We start from the raw sequence: 11,314 nt of genomic DNA on the forward strand, positions 1-11,314 counted from the left end.
TCCTATAAATGACATGAAATTCAATGAAATTGATAAAGTCCATTTTGAGATATCTTGGCGACAAGAAAATCCGTAAAAATAAAGAAATAAAGTAAGAAAGAAATAAGAAAATTCTGACGAAATTAAGAGGTGATCTGTCAAAGACAGACCACCTAATAATGCTAAACTTTCAAAATTATAATGTACGAACTTTTTCATATTTCAATTAAATTGTTTATGTTAATGCCTGTTAGATTTTACTCTTTTTCCCAACTTGATTTTGGGCCACACATTTTTTTAACTTCTCAAGAGTCAACCTTAAGAGAAAGAGAGAGAGAGAGAGAGAGAGAGGGGGGGGGGACAGGGAGAGAGATGGAGAGTGGGGGCACCTGCTTCTTTGAAAAATAGCTAAATAAAAAGTTAAACACACTCCCCTTTTTATCTAATTCTCAGGTTGGACGTCGTCTTACAAAAAAGTATACCCCCTCTTTTTTTATAAGTTGTCGACAGTGATGACGGCACGGTCACAACGAAACAGTCGCTTTGATTGGCTGTTACCCTTTAGTGAGGGGCGGGACTTCGTCCTCTTCTCAACCAATTAGAATTAACAAACATGACGAAGTACTCTTCCACGTATCTTCTTTGTAATCATAAAATGCAATCACTGTCTCTTAACAAATCAGACAGCCAATCTAATTTCAGAAAAAGGGCCAGAGAAGTACCACATCGTGAAGAAAAGAAGAGATAGACTTAAAGGTAAGGAAATTACATTTCTCCAAGTCTCATCAATTCTTCATCACATCTATTACTTCGGCTAATTGCATTGATGTTTCAGCAAAAGGTGCGCAGAGATAATCTAAGCTTTTTTCAAAGTCAACATTTCTGCTATAATTTTCAAGTAGTGAAAAAACCCAACAAGAGTGTGTATATTGGTAAAGAGTGTGGGGTATATCTTCACCCCTCCACTAAGGCTGGTGGTGCCATACAAGTCATGGAAGATAAGATCGGTGCGAAAAAAGGGAAAGCATACCCAAAACACTAGTAAACAAATTCAAGAAATACACCCATTTCTCTTTTATTCCCCCTCTTATCTTTCGAAATATAGACCCACCATTATCATTGACACGAAAATTTATGCGAGTCGTGCATGTCTCAACCATCTTGAGTTGAGTATTCCTCCAGTAATGAACGATCAAATTCCCCTTAACAGGAGCATCAAATCCCGAGCTGTGACATCGGAATCCAGGACATTCTAATTCAAGATGACCAATCTATTACTCTGGATGATTTCTGTTACCACTATTGCTACTGCTTCTGGTCTCACTATTGAAGTAGACGGTCCGATCAGTGGTATGTAGTCCCGCAACATTTTATTGCTTTCTGACTATCTTAAAACGGCTTGATAATATTTAATGATATTTGCATTTTTATATATTAATTAATTTGGGCTTCAACGACTCTGAATTATGCATGATTCCAACCAGGAGCTGATCAAAGATTTTTCCAGGGGGGGGGGGGGCAATTTTAAACACTAAAAAATTAACAAGACCCCCCCCCATAAAAAGGTGATTTAGGTCAGGAATAAAATGAAAGCTACAAAAGAGCTATTTACTACAAAATGGAGGTAATTTTCTTCCAGGAATATTTGACCATAATAAATAAATAAATGAATAAAGTATTCACTACAAAATGGAAGTCATTTCGTTCCAGGAAAATATGACAAGCAAAAGTTCCAAATTCCAAATATAGCTAGCCCGAAAATAAAGCGTATTAAAAATTGAATGATTAATATGAAAGTTATATTGTCTTTTAAAAGTTTCATTTACAAGGTTTTATATCAATGAAGTGAAATCACTATTTATTTTACTATTCATTTCTATTTCTGTCTATATTTTTAATTATTCACTTCGGCAAATAAACAATACATTGATATAGTCCTCCGATAAATACACGTATGCGTATATATCGAACTCAATATACATGAAGTATAATAGGATATTGAATATTTACCTACCTTTTCCACTGGTGGACTTAAGGTAAAAAAAGGTTAAATGGATAAAAAGGTTAAATAAGGTTAAATGGATAAAACGGGTAAAAAAGGGTTAAATGTAGGCAATATTAAACTCAATGCTTGATGCTTATAAAAAAATGAACTACAATAATGACATAACGGGTATGTTTAAAATCTAACTTAAACTTTAACTTAATTTGACGAAGCTAAAAACAATTCAGAAACATAATCATTAAGGTATTTGGAATGAATTATGGACAGGGATGTATTAGTTTTCATTCATATTTACTCAGATGATGCCTTTTTTTCGGCACCCTAATAATGGTACAGAGATGAACCATGCAATAAAGATGCAAATTTAAACCTTTCGTAACGTCCATTATGCACATTAAAAGGTAAAAATGTTGCACTTCTCAGGATGCAATCGAGCATTTATTGGTACAAATAATAGTAATAGTGTGAATTGTTGCACCTTTTCACACTCAGGGTACAAGATTACACCCCAAACATGTCAAAAGGTGCTACCAGTGATTCATGAGCAAACTTGCCACGATGATGAAGTCAATTTTGTGCAATAGTGTATTGGAAGATACTTTAGTTATAGGGGAAGTTCACCCTGACCAAGGAAATCTCCTTGCCCTGAAAAGGTTTATTGTAAAATTGGCAGAAAAAATATTGGTGAAAATTTGAGGAAAATCTATCATAAAAAAATTATTTTGGGGGATTTTATGCGAGCAGGTTCCCAGTGTATCGTGAATTAAAGGAAAAATCTGAAAAACAAGGCAAACGCCAAGCGTTGTCTCGCCTGCATATTGCAGTCGTGAAGAGACTGCATGTCAAAACTATTACAGTATATGCTATGACTTCTGAGGCTGTCAGCAGTTTAGGGGGTGAATTGTGGTTCTGACAGTTTACATATGCATTAATGGTATAGGCCTACTTTATCCCTAGAAAATCAGATAACACTAAGAATGCTGTTAATACTATGAAGCTATAACATTTAAGAAACTTTGACAGCTTTTCTATTGTACCATTGGCAAATTTGTGTGAATATTATAAATGGTGCCAAGAACTATAGCTCATTAAATAAATAACAACAACAGTTTTTAAAGAATAAACAAGTAAAATACAAAATCTGGTTCAGGTATAGAGAGTACTGAGTTCTGAAGTAAAATGTTAGTGTTAAAAAGTATAAAATTATAAAGTTCATGTCATTAGAGGAACAAAGTAGTGTGAAAGTTCATTGACCTTTGACCTTAATCAAATTCAACTCACATTCGAACTTGACCTGCACCTTCAAAAGATGGACCTCTTGTATGAATTTGGCAATCCTACCTCGAAGATATAGAAAGTTATTGTGTGCACAGCACAGTGCCAGTCATGGAAAGTTCATTGACCTTTGACCTTATTCAAATTCGGCTCACATTTGAACTTGACCTGCACCTTCAAGAGATGGACCTCTGTTATGAATTTGGCGATCTCACCTCGAAGCTATAGAAAGTTATTGTGTGTACAACACAGCACAGTGCCAGTCATGGAAAGTTCATTGACCTTTGACCTTATTCAAATTCGACTCATATTCGAACTTGACCTGTGCCTTCAGGAGATGGACCTCTGGTATGAATTTGGTGATCCCACCTCGAAGCTATAGAAAGTTATTGGGTGTACAACACAATTGTTGACGACGACGCCGACGCCAGAAATAGTGATACCTATGTCTCGCTCCGCTACGCAGGCGAGAAAAAAATTATTGTAGGCCTATCTTCAGTATACATCAACCGACAAATTATCTCATACCCGCTCCCGAAAGAAGAACATGCTTAGTCATCATCATGAATCATTAACAAATTGTAATTTATGCATTTTACATGGATTTTGCTCAAATCCTCACCCGTGTTGTTTTATTTTTTTTTTCCTGGTATTTTCACAACAAAATTTTCGTCAGGGTGAACTTCCCTTTAATTTATTTTGTCGGAACTACCTGTGTTAAATGATCGCATAGCATTCTACGAAATGGGAACATTATTGCTGTCATAAAACATATTTTTATTTTGGAAGGATTCTTTAAAAAATATGTTTAACCTACAATAATAATGCAAATCTTTTTTTACTGTCCGTTAAACAGGTGAAATTTCCGTTATTCAAACGTTTTAGTCTCAAATAGATCAAGAAAATTGAAATACATTTACATGTAAATTGATCTTTTATTGCATGTCAGGTCCGTGTTCTCTATGTCCAGAAGGAGCTCCCGGTCCCCGTGGACCACCTGGAGACATTGGCCTGCCGGGAAGAGACGGTCGTGATGGGAGGGACGCTTCGTGTAATAGCCAACTATCAGGTAGAATAATGGTGACGACGGGCATGGGTGTCGATCGGTATTCTTGGTGGGGGGGGGGGGATGATTGACACAACTTTTCTTGTGGATGGGGATCTTTCAACATAACCCCCACTAAAATCACAAGTCAGGACATTTGGGAGTGGTTTATATGGATGGTGTTCTTGGAAATTCCTTCATTGTTGTAGTGTACTTTACTTAATAATTACTTTACTTAATAATTTTTTTGAAAATTCAGTTTGTGTTACAAGTAAGCCTATTCTAATTCTAAACTCATGCGAAAAAAAAAAATGACAAAAATTGTCTGGACCATGTACATAGTGATCTGTTTATTGAGCTGGTGTATACACAGGGGCGTCGATCCATTTTTCAGATGGGGGGGGGAGGGCAAAATCATGAATCAACGTTCCAAAAGCGCTCTATCACACAAAACAAACAAACTCACCAACACACACATAGGCGTATATATATGTATATATATATATATATAATATATATATATATATATATATATATATATATATATAAATAGAGACACATATTTCACCCTCACCAACAATGCGAGCGCGAAGCGCGAGCTGAAATTTCTTAGTATGACATGAAAACAGGAAAAAAGTACCTGTTTAGGTTTGTAGTAACTCATGAGGAGGATAGATACATGTATCTCACTAGAGAGCGAGCTGAAATTTCTATATATTCTGACCTGAAAGCTTGATATTCTAAGCATTTTTGGAACCAATGATTAAGATGGGTATCAAGAAGAACAATAGATGCGAGCTGAAAATTTTGATATTTCGATCTGGAAAAAAGACAGATCTGGAAAAAGACGCTTTTAATAAAGAACAAGATATATTTCCAACAAAAAAATTATTGCAAATCGAAGCGGGAGTTCTTTTGAGGTTAAGAACTGAAAACGGGACATTCTAGTCACCTATTTAATCTTGAAAAGTATGGGGTTTTGGTACAGAAATGATGCGAGCGGGAAGCGCGAGCTGAAAATGTTTTTTTCCAATCTGAAAAGCAGACATTTGGAGCACGATTTTAAATCAAAATCGAGTTGGTATCTCAATCTCGCTTGCTGATTTCAGTGTAGCATTACAATCTTATTTTATTTTTTAGTTGCACATGCGGAATTATGGGGGGGGGGGCAAAACGATATGTTAGACCCCCCAATATTTTCATTGGTGGGCGATCGCCCCCTGCCCCCCAGGATCGACGCCTCTGTGACAATCCAATGTATCATGTCTACTTTATTCCAAGGCTGTTCCCGTAGAAAGTTAGCAGTTGGCCCACAAAAGCAATACCAGAAGGTAAAGCGAAGATGCCTGTCATTTTTGGAGGGGGCGGGGTTTACAAAACATATCCGGATTACTCTATATTTCCCAACGGGTGCTACTAGAGGATACTTTAGGTTCTGCAGAGTCACGCTGCTGCGTCACATTATTGTTATCAAATTTGATACCCATGCAGAGGCAAAATGTGGGCAGGGTCATTGTTGCCATGACAATTGTATTTATTTGTCAAATTTCTGTGTGAGGTCTATTGCAATGATATATGATGCGGTGGGTTCGGGGGGTTCATGCTGTGCGGGGCCGGGCGACCCGCCGAACATTTTTAGTTATAGAGGGTTTGAATAAAAAAAATCGACTCGCCGCACGGCCGCCAGAGAGCAAATGTGACTGAGGTGCCGATGATGATGATGATAGGATTGATGGTAATAGAAATAAAGATAATAATTGATTATATGATAACATTAATGATAATTTTTGATAAACCTTATGACAAACTTGATACACTCTTTTTTTCCGTTTAATTAGAGCTACCAGAACCAGAAAGGAAATATTTCTGTGAAGAAAAGTGTTATTTCATTAAAAAGAAATACTTAGAAATACCATCGTTATGTGCAATATCCTACCTCTATATTTGCTTAGTATTGGAAATAATCTTCTATTTACCATAATCCAAACAGTCAGGGGGGAGGGGACAGTATAAATATAATAATATTATATTATTAATTTTGTTTTACTATTTACTCTGCCTGAATTTAAATTGTTTAATGCATCTTTTCTGTACATTGTTAGATATTTACTATGTCAACAGGACCATGTTGAAAAACAGTGTACATATTATCTGAACATGCTTATCGTGTATACAGATTTTTTAAATAAATAAATATATAATTATATCAAAACATTTGTTCCCCCTCTTCAGGAATGCCGAGTCCTGTAGATCAAACGAATGATGGTAGCAGTGAAAACACGAGTGGTGGTAATACAGTAATCAATGTCAATAGTAGTGGAGCTGTGTATATAAGATGGGGTAGAGATGTTTGTGTTGATGGATCAGAACTGGTTTATGCTGGTAAGAAAACATTTTCAAAAATACGTTGTATTTATTACCTTTTAGTCAATTTCATTCATTCACGCAGTTTAGTGGACTAAAAGCTTTTAGTAGGGTGAATTAGTAACTATATTTTGCGACAGAGTTAAAAGCAAACGGCAACAAATATAATGATATTTTATGAAAAATAATGGAAATTAGAATATACAATAACATAATAATAATGATAATAATGATCAGTATAGCGTAATGAGCCCACCCCCCAAAAAAAAAAATAAATAGGGGGCACAACACGCAGTCACAATATTTCAACAGAGATTAACAACAACAATGTAAAGTTAATTTGTTATATATGTAAGTGAAGAGAATACTAAGAAGGTTATATAAGTGGCATTGGCCGAGAGACGGCAAGTAGACAATCGAATAGCATATAATCTTCTGCTGCATGAACTTTACTTAAAAGCATTGTTGTGTGCGCAATTTGTATAGGTACTGCAGCAGGAGCTCACTACACACATACAGGAAGTGGTTCTAACTATCTATGTATGCCACCTGACCCAATTTATGATGAACATCAGTCTGGTGGACTTCGTGGTCTGCTGTACTCTGCCGAATATCAGACCAACACAGCCATCGGTCGTCTCCAGGGTATCCACGACCACACACCAAAATGTGCAGTCTGTAGGGCGCCCTCAGGACGATCTACCAAATTGATGATCCCTGCGCGGAACGAGTGCCCTTCTGACGAGTGGCGCCTGGAGTATAGTGGTTACCTCATGTCAGATCATCATGGCCACAAACGTACTGAGTTCGTTTGTTTCGACCATGACATGGAAGCAGAGCCTGGTACAGCTGGAAACGAAAATGGGGCTCTCTTCTACATGGTAACAGCATTATGTGTGGCCGGAAGTGGGCTTCCTTGTGGACCCTATATTGACGGTCAGGAACTCACTTGCGCTTTGTGTACGATTTAGAAATTGTTTAGATCGAGTGATAATATAGTGCGTACGTTGAATTATATCTGTGTAGTGTAGCTCATCTATTGAAACATGCAGTCGACAAAAGGAATTCCCGAAGGAATATTTGTCAATTCCTAGTAGCTAGTACTTTCGAAGTAGCTAGTACTTAGTCGCACCCACTGTTACTTTTTCCAGTGTGCCATTGACAGACACTTTTCAGAAACCTTTATTTTTTGGGGGTTTAGGTTTTATAGCATGTATACAGCGAGGGAGAATATTGCCCACCCCTACCCCCTACTTCTTCAGTGTTCTCAATGGCAAATTTTATGTCTTATCTACACATAAAGATAAATATCCTCATGCTTGGCCTTTTTGTTGCCTCGCACGATTTTGTCGCATACAATGTTTTCTAATTTCATAATTATTAGTAGCTCACATCATGCCTTAAAAGATTTTTTTGTCATACAGTAATGTAACCAAATCATTCAAAAAATTATTTCAGATTTAGTTATAGGAACCATTATTCAGTGACACGACATGACATTTGCTACGGTCTTAATATCTTAGAGGGAGTTAGGATTGTAATAGAGAATTTGGTTCAGAATAATGTAAAGTTAATACCTCGGTCTCATTTGCTCTATACTGGCGGCCGTACGGCAAGTCGAAAACAGATGTAGATTTTTGTACCATGTAGCTCCATATTGGTGGTTTGAATAAAAATGAATAAAATGGCCGTTTTCGACTCACCGTATGGCCGCCGTAGAGCAAATGCGACCGAGGTACAAGGCTTCGGATTTATTTAGTAGGTTTTATGTTTGGCATTTCATGCAGATTTTCCATGGGAAGGATTGTCATGGAACCCTAGAATGGTGAACTGAAAGTTGACAGTCTAGACCCTACTCGAGGGTCAGACAATGTCCGGTCAACATTATAGTTAAGTAATAATATTGGTTGAATTGTATATCCATGCATCTCACAACTCCTTGAGTGGTGACGGTATACTAGTAGTATATATAATTATGATGATCTGGGGAGGTTGCATCAAAATTGTCAGCACCGACAGGTTATACCAGAGTAATCGATGGTAACCGTCAGACACCCTGTGCTTCGCAGCCAATAAAAAACATGGAAAGTTTCGTTATGAGACGACAGATATTGATGAAACACCCAGGTCTTCAATGTCTTCATGATAGAATCTCAGCAATACAAACACTTTTCTTTGAATATTTTTCTGGTAGAGTATTCTTCAGAACGATTGGAAACCTAATATTCTATTTTCTTTATAAATCATTGTGGTTTATTGAAAAGGACAATATACCAGAAAAAGGTGTGTATGTTTTCTTGTTTATTCAGCATGTCCAAAGCTTTCAGTTACAGTGATTTATGTTAAAGATGTGTCTTAGTAAGGTTCGGTGAATGATGATTGCGTTGTTTTAACTATGGAGTTGTCACGTGGTGATGATTATTGATGTTGATGATACTTTAAAAGGGAGGAGATGACAGGGGCGGTTGAAAGGGGGCATGGAGGGGAGCACTTGCCCCCTAGAAGATTCTAAAACCTACTTCTACTGTTCTGCTCTTTCCACAACCGTGAGCATTGCTGATTCAGCATCTAATGAATAGAGACAAACGTTACAGAGACCCATTTATCATGTTTATGTTCACAGCGAGTAGGGGAAGGCGGGGTAAGTTGTGACACTTTTGCATTTTGCATGTTAGAATTGATATGACTGGTAATATTGTAGAAATCAGTACCTTGCCTTTAAATTTGATTCTTGGGAAAAGTTTTTCACCTATATATAACTGAAGTTTCAATACATGACGCCACCACAATGTCTGACTCTTTCATTATTAGCCTGGGGGTAGTGGCTCAACTTGCCCCTATGTTCAACTTACCCGCCTTCCCCTATGTCTCCCTCCCCTTTGCCAGACATATATAGCCTCATCACTTTCTTTTCGTCCTTTCGAGGCCACCATCAATTTCAAGCTCCTAGCTTATATAAAGATGACGGTCTACTCCCACATTTCAACTTACATCATGATGAGAGCCAGAAGGGCGTTATTGCAGCTGAAAGATGTTCAATATTGCTGTTGCTGTACCGTTTGTCTCTATTCAGTAGATGCTAAATTAGCAATATTCACAGCTGTGGAAAGAGCAGAACAGTAGGAGCCCGTAGGATTTAGAATCCTCTACCCCCCCCCCCAAAAAAAAAAAGAATCACAGTAGGAAAAAATTCTTTTTTTTCAAAATGGAAAGTGGCCTTTTTTAAAATGATATGTGCCCTTTTTCCAAAGAAAATAACTGAAAAAAAGTAAGACATAAACCATTTTAAGTTAGAAAATCACAAAATGTTTTGCGCTTCGTGCTCGTATCAATGTTTAGGAAGGTATACTCATTCCGTTCTTGGCCGGGGATCTTGGTTGCAAAATGTGCTGAGAATGTCAAGTTTTCAGGTTGGAATATTACAAAATTTCAGCTCACGCTTCGCGCTCGCATCAATTATAGTTAAGTAAAGTACTCATTCTGTTCTGGTTACAAATTGTGCTTAGAATATCCAGTTTTCAGGTTGGAATATCACAATTTTGTTAGCTCTTGCTTCGCGCTTGCATCAACTATTAAGGTTCTCTTTCTGCTCTTGGTTACAAAGAGTGCTCGCGCTTCGATTGGTGAGATACGTATCTTATATTCAGCTCGCGCTTCGCTTTCTCGTCAGTTCTTTAGTTAGATAGACATCTTTTCATGATAACAAAAACTGCTAGGATGTTCAATTTTCAGATCTTATTAATTCATGAAAATGTCCAAAAGTTTGAGCTCGCGATTCGCGCTCGCAACATCTCGCAAGGATGCCCTTTTAATTTGCGGGATCATAATACTGACCAAAAGGTGAGTTTCACACCTTTTTTTTAAACCACTTACTCGCTATGCTCGCTCGCGAAAAATAAAGCCTAAACATATATTTCCATCAATCAGAAATCACTTCATAAAGGCTTTGCTCAACTTAATTACTACATAACACACAACTACTCAACGCAGATGATAATCTCATGGTCAAAATTTCCCCTTGCTATGAAATGCCAATTTTGACATTTATGTACCTTTTTTGCCCCCCCCCCCTACGAAAAACGTTCCGTCGCCCCTGAAGAGTTGCTGGTGGAGGAAGAGGATGGGCGGGCCGGAGGAGGAGCAGGATGAGGAAGAGTAAGGGGGAAGAGGAGGAGGTAGGAGGAAAAGGAGGCCGAAGCAGGCCGGAGGAGGAGGATCGAGCAGAAAGAGGAGGGGTAGAAGGAGTAAGACAGCGGCGGTGGTGTTTTTTTACCCGATTGCTAAGAAAGCATGATAGTTATAAGGCAAGCAATGATAAGGTCCCTTCCGATGCCATGAAGGCCATCATAATGACCATGCAGGGAGCGTTTTATGACTTGTCGGAAGTTTTATCCGACATTACCATAGTAACAGTGCTTTTCAGCCAATCAATGAATATTGTCAGATCTGACAAGCTATCGGAAACAATCCCCTGTTAATGAGGACCCCTTAACAATATAGCGCACCATTCATGGGCCGTGGAAACGGGGGGGGGAGGGCTACAGCCCCCTCACTTTTTTCCAAAACCGTGTACGAAAACGAAAAAAATTACAAGTTTTTATGAGTTTTTATGCAATTTTTTGCATGGTCAGCCCCCACTTTTGGCT

The 11,314-nt window shown here is 37.7% G+C and overlaps 1 protein-coding gene across 1 annotated transcript; it reads left to right on the forward strand.

Moving 5' to 3' along the window:
• The first annotated feature begins 404 nt into the window (after window positions 1-404).
• On the forward strand, window positions 405-8,965 carry LOC121424661 (short-chain collagen C4-like). Its single transcript, XM_041620397.1, has 5 exons — window positions 405-735; window positions 1,190-1,329; window positions 4,209-4,328; window positions 6,537-6,686; window positions 7,155-8,965. The coding sequence occupies exons 2-5, from the start codon at window positions 1,242-1,244 to the stop codon at window positions 7,637-7,639; spliced, it is 843 nt and encodes a 280-aa protein (XP_041476331.1). The 5' UTR covers window positions 405-735; window positions 1,190-1,241; the 3' UTR covers window positions 7,640-8,965.
• Window positions 8,966-11,314: the final 2,349 nt, after the last annotated feature.

Source organism: Lytechinus variegatus, chromosome 12 (genome assembly GCF_018143015.1).
Source record: "Lytechinus variegatus isolate NC3 chromosome 12, Lvar_3.0, whole genome shotgun sequence".
Taxonomy (NCBI): Eukaryota; Metazoa; Echinodermata; class Echinoidea; order Temnopleuroida; family Toxopneustidae; genus Lytechinus; species Lytechinus variegatus.

Coding starts and splice junctions, on each gene's coding strand:
- LOC121424661 (XM_041620397.1), top strand. CDS start 1,242: ATGACCAATCTATTACTCTGGATGATTTCTGTTACCACTATTGCTACT. Junction 1,330..4,208: donor AGTAGACGGTCCGATCAGTG/GTATGTAGTCCC, acceptor ATTGCATGTCAG/GTCCGTGTTCTCTATGTCCA. Junction 6,687..7,154: donor ATCAGAACTGGTTTATGCTG/GTAAGAAAACAT, acceptor CAATTTGTATAG/GTACTGCAGCAGGAGCTCAC.